We start from the raw sequence: 18,714 nt of genomic DNA, 5'->3' as shown, positions 1-18,714 counted from the left end.
GGCCGAAAAGGCCGCGCCGACGTCAGCATTTGTGACGTTGCTCCGACTAAGCTTTTTAAACCGGAAGACAGAAATCGCTCTGAAAAATGACAAAATAACTATTTTCACATATGAATACCATTAATGAGTACCCTTAGTGTTTTCAATGATGTGCAGCCTATACATATCTGTTTACATCTCAAAAAAGTGTTTGGGGTTTCATGACCCTTTAATTATGAAAATAAATTGTACTTGGGCTGTCCCCCTCACACTTTTTGAACTTAATGGAGAAAGAGGGATCGTACGATGAGTTTTTGATTGATAGACACAAACAACATGATCTAATACAAACCGCAATAAAGATTTTCAGTGCAGCGATTGAAGTGTTTTATTGGCTGGCACCACTCAGTGTCTTTCTCCTTTGGAGACCTGCTCTTGTTATTACCTCACAGTGGATGTGAAATGGTAAACGGAAGGCATTTATATAGCGCTTTTAACACACCCTATGGCCATCCAAAGCGCTTTACATTTTACCTCACATTCACCCATTCAAACACCTATGTAAGGCACCATCCAGCTGGGGTTAGGTGTCTTGCTCATGGCCACCTCGACACTTGGTCATGTGGAATCGGGGATTGAGCCACTGCCGAAACAACATGTGTTTTTTCTTACAGAGCTACAGAACAGAGGAAGGTGAATTAATCTTAGACAGATCTTATACTGATCTTATAAACGAATTTGGGTCATTTCATTTGGAAGCGCAACATGCTCCAACCATCTTCCCAGACTTGTAGAAGCGCTAAAACATCTGTTGTCAACAAAAGAGCTATAAAGTTCACCCAAAAATGTTTCTCACACTCACGTCATTCCAAATCTGTAAGACGTTCATTCATCTTTGACACACAAATAAAGATCTTTTTTAGAGAGAGTTTTTTGTCCCTCCGTTTATTGTCCCTCCAACAGCTACAGAACTACAGCTCTGATGATGTTTAGTCCAAATGTTCTGAAGAGAGTTGATCACTTTGTTCACCTATAAAAATTCAACTCACACATCAGTTGTGGTAACGGAAGCTCAAGCATGTTTACTTGATGTGCGAGAACCATTGAGGTTCATTCTTGTGTTACGCAGCACGTTTAAGCTTCTGTAAGAACCAATGAGGTTCCTTCTCGTGTTACGCAGCACGTTTAAGCTTCTGTAAGAACCAATGAGGTTCATTCTCGTGTTACGCAGCACGTTTAAGCTTCTGTAAGAACCAGTGAGGTTCATTCTCGTGTTACGCAGCACGTTTAAGCTTCTGTAAGAACCAATGAGGTTCATTCTCGTGTTACGCAGCACTTTTAAGCTTCTGTAAGAACCAATGAGGTTCATTTCCGTGTTACGCAGCACGTTTAAGCTTCTGTAAGAACCAGTGAGGTTCATTCTCGTGTTACGCAGCACGTTTAAGCTTCTGTAAGAACCAATGAGGTTCATTCTCGTGTTACGCAGCACGTTTGAGCTTCAGCAAGAACCAATGAGGTTCATTCTCGTGTTACGCAGCACGTTTAAGCTTCTGTAAGAACCAATGAGGTTCATTCTCGTGTTACGCAGCACTTTTAAGCTTCTGTAAGAACCAATGAGGTTCATTTCCGTGTTACGCAGCACGTTTAAGCTTCTGTAAGAACCAATGAGGTTCATTCCCGTGTTACGCAGCACGTTTAAAGGGGGGGTGAAATGCTGTTTCATGCATACTGATCTTTTTACACTGTTAAAGACTTGGAATCCCATACTAAACATAGACAAAGTTTCAAAAGTTAAGGTGGACGTTTGATGGGAGTATTTCTTTGTCAAAAATACTACTTCCGGTTAGTCATAAGTTTCGGCAAGTTTTTTGAGATCATGCGTCCCCTTTGACGTTAATGGGGGCGGAATTTCCTTGTATGGGCCTTACGGACAATTCTACCGGAAGCGCGTGAGAGAGAGCGAGGGAGAGAGCGAAAGTAACAGGCTACGCCCATCAAAGCGCTGGCTTGTAGGATGCTGGACAGGTGATGTGCACATAACAATGTCACCAAAAAAGTGCGTTTTTGGTTGCCAGACCAAGACAGTCCTGCACAGATTCGCCAAAAACCCCGCGTTAAGGCAACAGTGGATGTAATTTGCTTTTCCGGATCAGCAACTGAGTTGCGCGAATGTTTATATCTGTTCGCTGCATTTCGGTGCCGACTGTTTCATAAACAAGGCCCAGCTCGACGCCGGATTTTCCCAATCGCCTAATGCTGAATGATGGAGCAGTCCCAACGTTAGAAGGGTGAGTGAGACTGCTTCAAATGTCTGTGTTTTTTTTAGTCCGCTTACTGTCTACACAAACCACGCGTAAACACACAAACACACGTGCACAACTGCACTTCCCACATGTACACCTTCAAAGACAAAAATACGACGATATAATTCAAGTATAAACATGTAAATAACACAAGCCGCTAAGCATATTATATAGTTAGTGTATAACTTGTACCACATAGAGACGTCCTGCTCCTGTTCAACTGCAGCCTCTGGGTCTGATTCCGGATCATAGATGTATGGCTGTATCTGATTAAAAGCCATATTTTTATTTTGAATAAAGTTTTTTTCCCGCTGTTGACACAGCTTTACGACACACTCGACTCAACATAGCAGCAGCGAGCACACGTCATTATTTAGCTCCGCTCACACGACACGCCCCCACCCGCTCGGCTTTTTTCGGAAAGACTCGGAACAGCGCATCTTTCTTATATAATTATTAAAAAAATAAAGACTTTTCGGAGATATGCAGGATGCAATGCTACTCTATAGGTACTCAAGATTGACATGACACTGACTGAAACTGAGTGTTTCACCCCCCCTTTAAGCTTCTGTAAGAACCAATGAGGTTCATTCTCGTGTTACGCAGCACGTTTGAGCGCGTCAAGCAGGTTAATTTGAGCTTCTGTTGATGTTTGCTGATCAATGTTTATATGTGAATAAAAGCCTAAATTAATTCTGTTCATCATATTAGCAAACGAGTCTGAAGAAAATTTGGACTAAACCGCTCAATTCATATGGATTAGTTTTATAATCTCTTTATGAACTTTTTGAAGTGTCAAAAGGGGTAGTTTTAAAAGGACTAGTTTTTAGTCTCCAATTGAAAATTTTCTAGTGACTGATCACATCTGAACTTTTCATTTGGCCAAATTGAATTTCTGTGAATTGATGCAATTTAATTGACAGAAATTTAATTTGGCCAACTAGAACATTTTCAATTGGAGACCTGAATTTTGTTATTTTTTTGACAATGTAGCTGTCAATGGAGGGACAGAAAGCTCTCAGATTTCATCAAAAGAGAATGACACGAGAGAGAGTTATTAATGACAGATTTTTGGGGGTTTCAAAACCTATTATTCATTATATTTGGTATTCTGTTTGATGCTAGTGGAGCAGAAATATTACTGAGATGTTATTCCCGATAGATGCTGTCATTTGAAATGGAGGAAGATAAATATTGGATTTTCTAAATGTAAATTAGTAATCTCACCCTTATCATCACAAACATGGCACCAGGATGTTATTGGGGGAATCCTCATCTAATAAAATATTCTATATCCTTATTTTGGCAATCCTGTTACTAAGCAGGATGTTAAATAGGCCCTTCAGGCCCACAATGCAAATCACCTGCTTTCAGCTGACACTACAAACACATTTACTGTGTGATTGAAATTTGTTTTTGACCTCATCTTTCGCTTAAGGGCAAAAAGTGGAAGTGGAACTTTCACTGTGTGTAGCGCTTGTCCAAATAGTGCCTGTGTGTTTATGTGTGACATAACTTTTTTGTCACGTAACTCACTCCGCACCATTTGTACTACAGACAAATTGAATAGCCTCAAATTGTGTGACATGTTGAGAAGACGTGTGCTAATACTTTTCTAAGTAAGCAGACCTGCAGTTTTTACTCATATGACTTATTGATCTGACCCCATGTCAATAGTCCAATATCACTTGTAGGTGGACTCTTTTAACCTGGGCCAGTAAACAACTACCCTATAACACCTTTGTAACCACATTAGACACACCCTAGCAACACATTACTTATTCTGGACTCCAACAAGCTGTTTTAAGCACTGTCAGATGCGTGAAGTTGAGATCACACACACAGTACTTGACTTCCTAAGCAAATATTAGCCACTGACAGTAAACAGTTAGTTTAGTCTCCTGTGACTCTCACATTGCAGCTTATTCTTTTCAAGAACTGGCACCTTAGACAGGACAAGACCATCTGACTGACATTTAAAGTGACAACTATAACTGATAAGATGAAGTAATGAAGTGTGATGCAACCACAAAAGATTCTACAGCTAAGAAAATGAGTGCTGACATTGTGAAAAGTATGAAAACCGTGGAATCCCAAAATCACACTCCAAGTAACTGTATTATACCATTGGATGTGTTCTTATTAGCTGTGATTGTGCCACATTGGACAGCATTGTTGCTTTCATTGTGGGCAGATAATTTACTTCAACTTTGCAACATGCCATTACAAAACACTGCTACAATAGTTCTATAAGAGCCAAAAATGTGACTTAAACAAGAAAATGTGTTGTTAAATAAATGCAGAGTGCAAGTTGCCATTCTAATATAAAACTGTTAGAACAGAATATAAAGCATTTCACTAGCCCAATCTCGCTGGGTTTATAGCACCAGTTCATTAGTTCTTAGCATCTTGAAATATCCTGTCAAAATTTCAATCATAAATCGCCTGTCCAGGCATAACGCTTTATTAGAGATTAACTAAACATTGTCATTTAACAACAGAGTTCTCCCCTATAATCACTCATGATGAGTAAGTAAAACTCTCATATGATATAAGGTTTGGCATTAATGGTTTTGGACACACTGTGTTTGTGGAGGTCTTATGATATGTGCACTAAAGTTTTTTGGACAATTTCTGTTTTCTTCAGGGCATTAATAACGGTAACGGTGGCACACAGACTTCACTGCCCATTTCAGCAATGTACCAGTTGGACATTGTGCTGAAAAGAGGAAACAACCTGGCAATTCGAGACCGAGGCGGTAAGACCTGCATATTTTATGCTCATGTTATGGTATTGTGCATATGTGGTCAGCTGGTCACTGTCAGGAGAATGTGTTTTACTTTGTATTTATATGCTATTTAGAGATAATGTTCAATAGTTGTTTAATTAGTATTTGCAATCTAAATTGTATGTGTTTCAGGAACAAGTGACCCATATGTGAAGTTCAAAATAGCTGGAAAAGAAGTTTTTCGCAGTAGAATCATACACAAGAACCTTAACCCGGTTTGGGACGAGCGCGTTTGCCTGATAGTGGACAATTTACAAGAGCCTCTATATATGAAGGTAATAATGCAGCTTTTATTGCTTAATGCTGATGGATCAGCCATTATGTTGATTTCTTTGGATGCTTGTTTCTAGTGTGTAGTTTAAATCCCAAATGAATGGCTCTTATGAGGTGGTTCATTTTAGTGAATTAAAAACATACTGATTAAACAGTGTTTTCCAAAACCTGAATTAATGAGTCTTATGGGACGTTTCATTTTAATGAATCAAAAAAATACACTGCATGACTTGTATAGTTTGATTCCCGAACGAATGACTCTTATAAGGCGGTTTGTTTTAGTGACCAAAAATCAAAAACCGTTCCAGTCCGATTTCCAAATTAATCACTCTAAGTAGGCGATTCATTTTAACAAACTAAACACATACTACTGGTGTAGTCCAGTTCCCGAACAAAGGACTCTTATGAGGTGGTTCAATTTAGTGAATCAAAAACCTACCGTGCAACCGGTCCAGTCCGATTCCCGAACGAATGACTCTTATGAGGCGATTCATTTTAGTGAATCAAAAATATACTGCATGACTGGTGTAGTCTGATTCCCAAATGAATGACTCGTATGAGGTGGTTCTTTTTAGTGCAAATCAAAAACATATTGGTTGACCAGTGTAGACCGATTCCCGAATAAATGACTCTTATTAGGCAATTCATTTTAACGAAGCAGTTCCCAAACAAATGACTCTTATGAGCCAGTTCGTTTTAGTTTTAGTGAGTGAGTTAAAACACTGTTCACATTCCTGAACATATGACTCCCACGAGCTGGTTCTTTTTACTTAATCAAAAATATTACTATGTGACTTAAATTTAATCAATCGAAAACAGTTATGAATCAGTCAGAGGAGTTAGCAGCTTAATCCAACTCACTTATTGAACCACAAGTTATAAATTAGATTGTATTTACGCTGAAAACTCATTAAAAAGTTAACAGATTTTGGAATAATTACATTTATGTCTGATTTGAATGTGTTCTTTTGAAATCTAGAATAATCTCTGATACTGTATTTCTTCCTTTAAGAATGTTCCCTTTTGCAATCTATTTTAGGTGTTTGACTATGATTTTGGCCTTCAAGATGATTTCATGGGCTCAGCTTACCTGTACCTTGAGTCTCTGGAGCATCTGAGGTATCATGTCTTCATTTATTACTGCAAAAATATAAGAATTCAAAATTTAGCGTCAAATTAATACATTTTAAATTAGCATTAAAAGGGAGTTTGAATGCATTAGTTAACCATCAGAGGAGTTTTATGAAATTAAAGGTGTGGGTATTTTTTTGGATGATGTTTTGTTGTTTTCTAAGAGTTTATAATGACATCTAATTCGGTGGATTCTCATAACACGCCATTGTAAATGGACTGTAGTGACAAGTGTACTTGTCACCCATTTTACTGCATGACTGAAAAAAAGGGAATTGAAGTATTTGACTGGTCATGGGCGGCCACAACGTGAGTGGACATCGTCAAACAGATTTATCAATCCATCCATCTTCTTCTGCTTATCCGGGGCCGGGACGTGGGGGCAACAGTCTAAACAGAGACGCCCAGACTTCCTTCTCCCTAGACACTTCCTCCAAGGCCAACCGGGAGAAATAATCCCTTCAGCGTGTCCTGGAAGGCGTCCAGGAGTAATCTGAAACATATGCCGAGCCACCTCAGCTTTCTCCTCTCAATGTGGAGGAGCAATGGCTGTTCTCTGAGCTCCTCCTGAGTGACCGAGCTTCTCACCCTATCTCGAAGGGAGCGACCTGCCACCCTGCGAGGAAAGCTCGTTTCTGCCGCCTATCCGAGATCTTGTTCTTTCAGTCAAGACCCACAACTCATGACCATAGGTGAGAGTAGGAACGTAGATCAAACGATAAAATCGAGACCTTCGTCTTACAGCTCGGCTCCTTGTTCACCACGACTGCAGAAGCTGTACCGATCGGTCTGCCCATCTCCCGTTCCATCCTTCCCTCACTCGTGAACAAGACCCCGAGATACTTAAACTCCACTTGAGGAAGGAACTCTCTCGGGCTCGGCGGTGCTGATTCTCATCCCAAACGCTTTACACATTCGGCTGCAAAAGCGCAATGTTTTTCTTTAGGTGTTAAACTATACATCGACTTATTTTTGGCCATGTGTTTTGTCACAGACCTAATGATGTTCGGTTGGACCTTAAAGATCCTCACTGCCCTGAACAGGACCTGGGCTCTCTGGAGCTGGTGGTCACACTGTTTCCAAGAAGTACAGAGGACAGAGAGGCCCTCCGACAGGTGGTAAGACTCATTTGGCAGATTAATGTTGTTTTATACTTGTAAATGATGGGGAAATTTTCCAGCAAGCTCTCAACGTGCATCCAGTAAGTCTTCTGACACATTTACAAACCTCACACTTGTTTCACACTTTTCTTTTAAAAATGTAGAATCTATTTCTAGCTGTTAGGAAGTAGAAAATATTTGTAGCTTTCCTTTTCTGTGTCTTTTCCTTTTGCCTCTTCTTAAAGTGGCCATATTATCCAGTCTCACTTTTTGTTACATACCTGCGTAACAATGTAACACATCTGCATACATAGTGCCAGCCTATACTGTTCATTGGCTGTGGCGGACAATGTCTACTTTGCCCCGCCCTCAAACACAGTAGTTTTGTAGCCGTGACTGGAAGAGTTTGGTACATGTTGTCGACATATCGAGGAAGATGCTGTTTTCTGTGCTGTGAAAGCAAATCTGCTTTACACACACTTCCAAATGAGGATGACTCGGGCTGGAATTGATACAGAAAAACTGACGCCATTGTCATTGAATGGGCCATCTGACCAATCAGAGCAGAGTAGACCAATCACAACAGACTGGGCCATCTGACCAATCAGAGCAGAGTAGACCAATCAGAGCAGAGTAGACCAATCAGAGCAGAGTAGACCAATCACAACAGACTGGGCCATCTGACCAATCAGAGCAGAGAAGACTAATGGAAATGCACATGGTGTTCCAGCAGCAGAGGAAACGACAGTCTGATGGGCAGCTTTAAATCACTGATCGGATGTACAGTACAACAGCAGGCGTGGCATTAATAAAAGCCTGCCTACCTCCACCCCAGTCTCCTGTATATACAGTAACACACATGACCTGCTCTGTTGTTTTTGTAGACCGTGCTACTGGGGAGAAGCTGGAAGGGAAGCATTAAGGTAAAAAACAGCAAGAGTGTTTGCCCCCATATTCTCTGACTAGCTGCGGTGTAAACCATCCCACCGCTGTACCTGCTCTATTAGCGATGGCGTTTTTGCAGAATGACCTATGCAATATAAATGGTCTGTTAAAAGAGAAATTGGATTGTGTGCAATGCTGAAGAGATACGGGTGAGCAGTCTGGTCAGAGGATCCATTAGATGCCGCAGTCATGCATCCCTCAGGGTGATGGGCCATGCCTTTTTTAGACATTTGCATTTCATGCTTTGGTGACCCAGTCATCCATGGTGCGTGTTAAACCATTCCACACACCTCTCCCCATTGTGAACATTGTCTTAAAGGGATAGTCAAAAAAGTGGCAATTCTGTCATCATGTACACGAGCATTCAAAAGATTGGAATCGGTAAGATTTCTTTATTGTTTTTGTCTCACCAATGCATACTTTATGCACACCTAGATAAAAAATACAGAAATATTATTATAATTTTAAATAACTGTTTTCTATTGGTATATATTTTAAAATGTATTTTATTCCTGTGATGTACAGCTGAATTTTCAGCATCATTACTGCAGTCTTCAGTGTCACATGATCCTTCAGAAATCCTTCTAATATGATTGGCTGCTCATTACTATGATTATTATCAATGTTGAAAACAGTTGTGCTGCACTTTTGTTGTATATATACTGTTGTAGAAGCCATATTTTTTTCATGATTCTGTGTTTGAATAATTTTGTAACATAAATGTCACTTTTGATCAGTTAATGCATCCTTGCTGAATAAAAAATATTCTTAAAAAAAGAAGAAATTCATCCTGACCCCAGACTTTTGAATGGTTGTGTGTACATAGCCTCATGATGCTCACGTTGTTGTCTTCGGGGCTTTACAGCTGCGATCACCACACACTTTTGTTGTAAGGACAAAAGCATCTCATTTTGTATCCAGTAGAAAAGAAAAATCATGTTTTGAGCAACATAAGGCTGAGTAGATGACAGAATTATGATTTTTGACTGAAGTAACCCTTAATGTCCTGCGATGTGTGTGTGTGTGTGTGTGTGTGTCCCGCAGCAACAGCAGCTGCAGCAGCAGAATCTCCGACTGTCGGACCTGTACAGGAAGGCTCAGCTGTGGCGGGGCATTGTGAGCATCAGACTGATAGAGGGTCGCAACCTCATCCCCATGGACCAGAACGGCTTCAGTGACCCTTACGTCAAGTTCAAACTAGGCCCTCAGAAGTACAAGAGTAAGGTATGAACGGCTGCTGCATTTCAACATGACAAGTTTAATAAAACATGACAGAGAACTCTCTTCTTAAATGTCCCTGGTCTTACTGTCCACGATTCAACTGTTATTACAAAGAAAAAAGGTTCAAAGCGTTAGTTCACCCCAAATATCTATCTATCTATCTATCTATCTATCTATCTATCTATCTATCTATCTATCTATCTATCTATCTATCTATCTATCTATCCATCCATCCATCCATCCATCCATCCATCCATCCATCCATCCATCCATCCATCCATCCATCCATCCATCCATCCATCCATCCATCATGTCTGTCTATCTATCTATCCGTCATCCAACCATCCATCCATCATGTCTGTCTGTCTGTCTATCCATCCATCCATCCATCCATCCATCCATCCATCCATCCATCCATCCATCCATCCATCCATCCATCCATCATGTCTGTCTGTCTATCTATCTATCCGTCATCCAACCATCCATCCATCATGTCTGTCTGTCTGTCTGTCTGTCTATCTATCTATCTATCTATCTATCTATCTATCTATCTATCTATCTATCTATCTATCTATCTATCTATCTATCTATCTATCTATCTATCTTTCATCCAACCATCCATCCATCCATCATGTCTGTCTGTCTATCTGTCTATCTGTCTATCTATCTATCTATCTATCTATCTATCTATCTATCTATCTATCTATCTATCTATCTATCTATCTATCTATCTATCTATCTATCTATCTATCTATCTATCATCCAACCATCATGTGTATCTATCTATCTATCTATCTATCTATCTATCTATCTATCTATCTATCTATCTATCTATCTATCTATCTATCTATCTATCTATCTATCTATCTATCATCATCCAACCATCCATCCATCATGTCTGTCTGTCTGTCTGTCTATCTATCTATCTATCTATCTATCTATCTATCTATCTATCTATCTATCTATCTATCTATCTATCTATCTATCTATTTATCTATCTATCTATCTATCTATCTATCTATCTATCTATCTATCTATCTATCTATCTATCTATCTATCTATCTATCTATCTATCTATCATCCAACCATCATGTGTATCTATCTATCTATCTATCTATCTATCTATCTATCTATCTATCTATCTATCTATCTATCTATCTATCTATCTATCTATCTATCTATCTATCTATCATCATCCAACCATCCATCCATCATGTCTGTCTGTCTGTCTGTCTGTCTGTCTGTCTGTCTGTCTGTCTATCTATCTATCTATCTATCTATCTATCTATCTATCTATCTATCTATCTATCTATCTATCATCCAACCAACCATCCATCCATCCATCCATCCATCCATCCATCCATCCATCCATCCATCCATCCATCATGTCTGTCTCTCTGTCTGCAGACCGAAGATTTGTCTAAGAATTTATTATAAATTCTCTATTATTATTTCTCAGTGACTTATTCTTATCTTCTGTGCAAACAGACAATTCCCAAGAGCCTCAACCCTCAGTGGAGGGAGCAGTTTGACCTGCATCTGTTCGATGAGGACGGAGGCGTTCTGGAGATCTCAGTTTGGGACAAAGACATTGGAATGAGAGATGACTTCATCGGACAGTGAGTCCGATTTCAAATGCTGATGTTGACTTTTCTTCACATTATCATTATGTCTGTTACTTGGGAATTGAACCCATGATTATGCCATTGCCATCCGTCTCTAACATTTGACCTACCAGAAGGATATGTGTTGAGGATGGTGTTAAATCATTTTAGATGTCAGCTGGACCTGTCAGAGTTGAGCCGAGAGAAAACACATGAGCTGGAACTCGAGCTGGACGAGGACAAAGGGACACTGGTGCTGCTGGTGACTCTCACCGCCACAGTCGCCGTCTCCATCTCTGACCTGTCTGTCAACCAACTAGACGACCCACAAGAACGCCAGCAGATCATTAAGAGATATGTAAGTGTGATGTACCCAAACAAAATTTCTGTACAGAAGCTGTATCATCCACATCAGGACTAAAAGTGTTGTTGCTAATCGTTTCCTCTGAGAGACAAAGTTGTTCTCCAGCAGAGGGTGCTTTGACAGCGCAGAAACTGGTAATGCTCCACCCTGCAATACACTTCTGTGACCAAAAGGGGGCGTAAGATGACCACAGTCAGGTGCACTACTGGATTAAAGCAGTCTCGTTCACAACTGGACAACGGTGGAGTACCTCAGACGAAACAAAGACGGGGAGAGAAAGAGAGAGAGAGAGACATCTCGCTCCTCTTAGAGTGGTCTGTCCTCTCTATTCACAGTTTGTCTTTGTCCTGCCACTGTCCCCTGGAGGGCCGGTCAGTGAACGGCTTACAGAAACTCACCGCCAATGCAGACTGACCTTCTTTCATAACAGCTGCATAATGAAGATGTATTCGTGAGAGCCACCAGATAATCTGGCGTGGCGGCTCAATGTTTTTGTCTCAGTGTCCACGGCCGAGCGGCTTTGACGTGGACACAAAACTGCTTGCGGACTTTGACAGGGGATTAGAGAAAGTTAGGGCCAAAATAGAGCTGTCAGAAACATATGGATGTATTACTGCTCGCTGTGAATGTAGTGCTGGGCCTCTCTGATGTGCTTTTGTTCTTTTTTCAGAGTCCTATGCGGTCCTTCTTTAACCTGAAGGATGTAGGAATCGTGCAGATAAAGATCCTGCGGGCCGAGGGGCTGATGGCTGCTGATGTCACAGGTACTATCATGTCACTTCCTGTATTCATTTGTGCCCAATGGAACAATAAGCAGGATTCCTACACAGTCATGAAAAACCTGGGAGTAGCAGGTGGCCTGGAAAAGTCATGGTCACTCTTAAAAATAAAGGTTCTTTATTGGCATTGATGGTTTCATGAAAACCTTTAACCTCCATGGAATCATTTCATTGCACAAAAGGTTCGTTAAGGCGGGAAAAAATTCTATAGATGAATACAATGTTCTTCACACAGGAAAAAAATGCTTCTTTTAAGAACTGTTCATTAAAAGTTTATTTGGGGAACCAAAATCACCACCATGAAAAACGATTTAATTGACTAGATTCTGCCATTGTATGAAAAAATAACTTTTTCCGCGATAAAGTGAAACAAATTAAACAACTTGTTGGAGTGTTTTTCCAAAAAATCCAAACACTTTTAGTGTGTGTTCCCTCGTGCCATTGCTCTGTTAGTGCGGTTCATTTGAATAAGTGTGAACACTGTCATCTGAACCCTGGTGCGCACCAAACAAGTGGACCGAGACCGCTGACAAGATGGGTCTTGGTCACCTTCCTAACAAACTAGTGCGGTTCGACGGAAATATAAACCAGACACGGACCAAAGACATGTGACCAAAAATGGGTGTCACAAGATGCGACCCTCAAAAGGATTTTCTCGTCATAGTCACTGTTGCCCATTTCAGTTCGGTACAAGCATCAGAACCACATCTCCTCGCAGCAGATCTTCACTTGTGTGTGTGACGGAGGGATTCCTGCTGCTGTTTTGACTCCTTTACACATTTTATAAACTCTTCACGAGTTCCCAGCTGGTCAAAATACCATCATATGTAGCATCGCACATACAACGAGCGCATTTAGCCCAGCACACAGCATTGCTTTGGATATTCGGTAAGTTCAGTCGCTAAATATATGTAATAAAAGCCGACCAATCAGTTTGTGAACATATCCCTATGCCTTTAGGTTCGGTGTTAAAATGCCAATCTGAATGCTAAGGTACTAAATGTTTGATTTTTGGCGCCGGACTAAGAGAACAGAACTAAAAGTGTGAACACACCCTTAAATGTTCCCGTGCCGTAAACTGGAGGGTCCATGAGACTCTTTCCCAGTGAGGTCAACACCTCGGTCTCTCTTCAGGAGGTGTATGATGGAAAGATGACTGTCTGAAAGAGAGAGAGGAGTCTCTTAGGGTATGTTTACATGACATCAGTGTGCTAAAAACTGACGTTTTTTTCTTTGTACAGGTGACACCGTTATTAAAACGATCTCCGTTAACACGAATTCGTGAAAACGACTAATAATGCTGTATTACTCATGCCACTTTGCAAAGAAAGACTACGTGCCTGTGCGCATACGCATTCTTAAACTACAGTGCACTCAAGCCGAACGCAATTCTCACATTCTATAATTTGTTTAGATTAAAGTGTTAAGACTGTATTATTACTTATTCTTCTGGGTAAATTTAATCTCCACAAAGCCAGAAACATTTACCGTAATCTCAATATATACATTCTCCTCTGATATAACGTCCCTTTTGACTTTCTTTAAGAAAATGTCAAAACCTTTCAACACAAAGGTTTCGAAAACATATCTTTGAGGCTGTTGTAAATAAGCTATAATAAACCTGCAATTCTTATAACCACTTGTGATGTCCATATGCCCCCCCCCCCCCCATTATTTCTTACTGTTAATATCTGTATCCTTTCATTTGCCAAAAAAATGAATAATGAATAGTCTACGCATATGCATGACGTCACCATTTTCACAGATTCGTGTTTTTGTAGTTTATACGGAGATGATAAGGGTGTCGTTTTCAAAAGTTTGCGTTTTTAGGCCACCAAAACGCCAATGCCGTGTAAATGAAAGGCCAAAAAGCATAAAAAGTCGTATTCTTAATTTTTTTTCTCATGAGTTCATCTAGTTTTTTAGGTTTACTATTCTTTCAGGAGCGGCCCACCGCACTGGGTTATGATTTCACGGTTCTTCTAATACCACACCATGGTGAACTGACAAAGGCTTTTACACGCACACACATACACACACACGCACGCACACACAGTTTTCAGTGCTTTCATCCAGGCTGTGGTTTAAAAAGACTTTCCAATCTGATTCTTTGCTCTTCGTCCACACCGACACACTCTTTTTCGTTTTGCTAGCGTTCCAAAATAAGCCAAAATATTTCACAAAACAACATGCAATTGATGGGGGATGTGTGGAATTAAAGTTTCAGCAGAGATGTCATAGACGGTTTACTTGTAGACATGTTATGATCACCTTATAAATTTGAATAAAGGTTGTCAAAAATATTTGAATAAAGGTTGTCAATTCCTATTCCTAATTTTTATTTTATTTCAATTAACAAAAGATTTTAAGGCAACCAGGTAAGTTATTTTTTTACATTTTTTCAGATTACTGTTTACTACACTGTAAATTATTTAGAAAAAAAAGTTATCTGAGTAACTTAAAATTGAGTTCATTGAAATTAAAATTTTGAGTTAATACGATGACCATTTTTTGAAATTCGACAACCTTTATTAAAATATTATTAAAATATTTTGTAAGTATATTTGGTAATTGTGTGTTTTATTTCTGATGACCCAGTGAAACATTTTCATGATTTATCACATTTTTTATGCGGTTCAGATACAATAATATTTTGATTTTCTATTTATTAAACAAATTTCCTTCATTGTATCAACTCAAATTTTTAATATCGAAAAACTCAAAATGTTAAGGCAACCAGGTTATTTACTTTTTTAAGTTAAACCAACAAAAACAAAAACCAACAATTTTTTTACAGTGTACTAAAAATGTCTAATTCTTGTGATGCAAACTGAATTTTCAGCATCATTCCTCCAGTCTTCAGTGTCACATGATCCTTCAGAAATCATTCTGATATGATGATTTGCTGCTCATGAAACATTTCTTCTTATTATTATTCATTATTACATTCATGTTAAAAACAGTTTTCCCCCAGAATTCTTAGATTAAAAGAATGTTTAAAATCACAGCATTGATTTAAATCAGTTATCTATTTCATATGAAACATTACAAATGTCTTCACTGTCATTTTTTACTTTAATGAGCCCAAGTTTTTAAATGGTAGTATTTATTAAATTACTCTGGAGAAAGAGAAGGAATGGTATTGTAACATTGTTGGCCCGACTCAAAGTTGTACTCTACCAATTTCAAACTGTTTTAAATAAATGCATCATTATCATTAATATCAAGTAATAATACTTAACTAGATAGATGTTTTATAGCTACAGAGTTCAATATTTAATTTCATGGTTCTCATTAAATACATATCATATTCATATCTCAGTTGGGAATTTTTAACTAAACCTTTTGAATGCAACACTGTTTCAGGAAAGAGCGACCCGTTCTGCATTGCAGAGTTGTGTAACGACCGTCTGCAGACACACACACTCTACAAGACACTGAACCCTGAGTGGAATAAAGTCTTCACCTTGTGAGTTCATTATGCACATCCACCGCTGCCTCCAACAGGGGACGAATTCAAATATTCACAGCTGATGAAGCTGGCCTGACACCTGGACTCAAACATGCAGATTGGATTGCGCTTACAAAACCAGCAATCAGCTGCATTTTGGCTTTGTTGTGTAATATATTACATGAAAATGTTAGATAATAAATACACGTAATAATACATGAATGTACTTCATTATCAGGTGGAAAATGCTTTCATTATCTTTTATCAAAATGCAATGACTTTCAAAAATCTTACATGTTTCAATGGTCCCCTTTAGACACACTCTACTATCTATAAGTAACTTGCAACTACATGTCAACCAACTCTCAGTAGAGTATTAGTAGACTGGTAGGTAGAGCTGCACGATTCTGGATCAGGTGAGAATCACGATTTTTTGGTTTTAATTGAGATCATGGTTTTGAAGAAGAAAAAAACATTACACAACTAAACAAAATAACACTCGCTCATTGGTTAACATGGGCCGCGACAAAATATGCGCTGCTCACGCGGGAATCGCAATATTTTAACGATTAATTGTGCAGCTTTAATGTTAGGTTGGTAGAATAAGTAGACAATCGGTAGAATGTCTGTTGGGGAATAATCAGAATAAAGTGTTAGCAAATATTAAAGCAGACATGTAGTTTACAAAGTTACAAGTTAGTAGCAGGGTGCGAATAACCGTGGGATTGTGTTTTTGACAACAACAACAAAAATCATTCAAATTAATCATCTGTTAAACTAAAGTAACATTTATAGAATAATCATGAACTTTAATGAAACAATATCTGACATTTTCGGCAAAACATTTTTAAATCCATTTTTACATTTTAATTCAGAGCGATTTACATTTATTTAGAGTGAGAGTTTCGCCCTTGTCCTTTCTTCATTGGGCAGCACTCATACACATTATAAACATCTACGTTTGAGCTGTTTGGTTTTATATGGATTACATAATCAGAGAATATTTGTTCACATTTCAAACTTTCTCTTTCAAATTTTACATACATTTGTTGTTGAAATTGCTTTTATGGTTAGAGGTAGTAGTGGTGGTAGTTGTATTAATATTTATATTATTACAGAATAATGTCTTCCTTTCTCCTTCCTGTTAAAATCTGAATCCAAAAACATTTTATATATATATATATATATATATATATATATATATATATATATATATATATATATATATATATATATATATATAAGCACTTATAACATACTCTCTATTAAGCTGTCTGGGTCTGGCGGCTGCTCTAATGCTGTCGGGTGGGTGCGATTGGCGGGTCTTTTCGGCATGGGCATTACTGGTTGGGTTGTTGATTTGCCTGGTCCCTCCCTTTGCCATCTCTGCCGGCGGGCCCTACCCCCATTTAAAGTGATGGCGTTGGAGTGCTGAGTTTGATGTGATGTCTCTGGCTGGGGAGCTAGCACGGTTTTCGGCCACAGAATGCAATCTAAAAATGTTGGGTTATCTGCCAGGTCACAATCAGACCAGGCGAGTTTGGTCTGGAGGTGCCTGTCGTGGGGGAGGACACAGCAGAGTACAGAGGCTCAGCTGCTGGTATATGGCTGGTTGGGTTTCGGTCGGGGAGGGGGGCCAGGTGGATCAGAGGTGGGCTTGGTGTCTTGGTTGTGTTCGCCGGTAGTGGTGGAGTGGCTCCCAGACCTAGAGAGTGATGTGTATCTAAACTCCCATAAAACTGAGATAATATATTTATATTGTTATTATTTGTATCAGTGCTGTTGCTACTACTACTGCGACAGTATTATTAAAACGGTAACACTTTACAACAAGGTTGTATTAGTTAACATGAACATGCATTAGTCAGACATGAACATGAACATGCATTAGTCAGAATTGTGAGATATAAAGTCAGAATTGCGAGATATAAAGTCAGAATTGCGAGATATAAAGTCAGAACAGCGAGATATAAAGTCAGAATTGTGAGTTATAAAGTCAGAATTGTGAGTTATAAAGTCAGAATTGTGAGATATAAAGTCAGAATTGTGAGATATAAAGTCAGAACAGCGAGATATAAAGTCAGAATTGTGAGTTATAAAGTCAGAATTGTGAGTTATAAAAGTCAGAATTGTGAGATATAAAGTCAGAATTGTGAGATATAAAGTCAGAATTGTGAGTTATAAAGTCAGAATTGTGAGTTATAAAGTCAGAATTGTGAGTTATAAAGTCAGAATTGTGAGATATAAAGTCAGAATTGTGAGATATAAAGTCAGAATTGTGAGATATAAAGTCAGAATTGTGAGTTATAAAGTCAGAATTGTGAGTTATAAAGTCAGAATTGTGAGATATAAAGTCATAATTGTGAGATATAAAGTCATAATTGTGAGATATAAAGTCATAATTGTGAGATATAAAGTCATAATTGTGAGATATAAAGTCATAATTGTGAGTTATAAAGTCAGAATTGTTAGATATAAAGTCAGAATTGTGAGTTATAAAGTCAGAATTGTTAGATATAAAGTCAGAATTGTGAGATATAAAGTCAGAACTGCGAGATATAAAGTCAGAATTGCGAGATATAAAGTCAGAATTGTGAGTTATAAAGTCAGAATTGTGAGTTATAAAGTCAGAATTGTGAGATATAAAGTCAGAATTGTGAGTTATAAAGTCAGAATTGTGAGATATAAAGTCAGAATTGTGAGTTATAAAGTCAGAATTGTGAGATATAAAATCAGAATTGTGAGATATGAAGTCAGAATTGTCAGATATAAAGT

The 18,714-nt window shown here is 38.7% G+C and overlaps 1 protein-coding gene and 1 long non-coding RNA gene across 3 annotated transcripts in view; one reads left to right on the top strand and one right to left on the bottom strand.

Annotated features, from left to right (window-relative positions):
• Positions 1 to 18,714, bottom strand: part of LOC137063071 (uncharacterized) — a 90,776-nt gene that overhangs the window by 24,150 nt on the left and 47,912 nt on the right. Inside the window, exons 2-3 of the long non-coding RNA XR_010901339.1 lie at positions 13,543 to 13,648; positions 6,435 to 6,484 (exon numbers count right to left, since the gene is read on the bottom strand). This is a non-coding gene — a long non-coding RNA (uncharacterized lncRNA). The remainder of the gene's footprint in view (positions 1 to 6,434; positions 6,485 to 13,542; positions 13,649 to 18,714) is intronic.
• The window catches only part of mctp1b (multiple C2 domains, transmembrane 1b), a 56,444-nt gene that overhangs the window by 6,781 nt on the left and 30,949 nt on the right, over positions 1 to 18,714 (top strand). The window contains exons 2-11 of one of the 2 annotated variants that reach the window (XM_067434087.1): positions 4,930 to 5,041; positions 5,204 to 5,346; positions 6,384 to 6,463; positions 7,470 to 7,593; positions 8,460 to 8,498; positions 9,565 to 9,744; positions 11,230 to 11,360; positions 11,517 to 11,703; positions 12,380 to 12,473; positions 15,855 to 15,957. In XM_067434087.1, the coding sequence (XP_067290188.1) occupies positions 4,930 to 5,041; positions 5,204 to 5,346; positions 6,384 to 6,463; positions 7,470 to 7,593; positions 8,460 to 8,498; positions 9,565 to 9,744; positions 11,230 to 11,360; positions 11,517 to 11,703; positions 12,380 to 12,473; positions 15,855 to 15,957 (1,193 nt within the window). The remainder of the gene's footprint in view (positions 1 to 4,929; positions 5,042 to 5,203; positions 5,347 to 6,383; positions 6,464 to 7,469; positions 7,594 to 8,459; positions 8,499 to 9,564; positions 9,745 to 11,229; positions 11,361 to 11,516; positions 11,704 to 12,379; positions 12,474 to 15,854; positions 15,958 to 18,714) is intronic. The other variant, XM_067434088.1, reaches the window with a different exon arrangement.

Source organism: Pseudorasbora parva, chromosome 23, assembly GCF_024679245.1.
Source record: "Pseudorasbora parva isolate DD20220531a chromosome 23, ASM2467924v1, whole genome shotgun sequence".
NCBI classification, from domain to species: Eukaryota; Metazoa; Chordata; class Actinopteri; order Cypriniformes; family Gobionidae; genus Pseudorasbora; species Pseudorasbora parva.
This window is presented reverse-complemented; position numbering and strand designations above follow the sequence as displayed.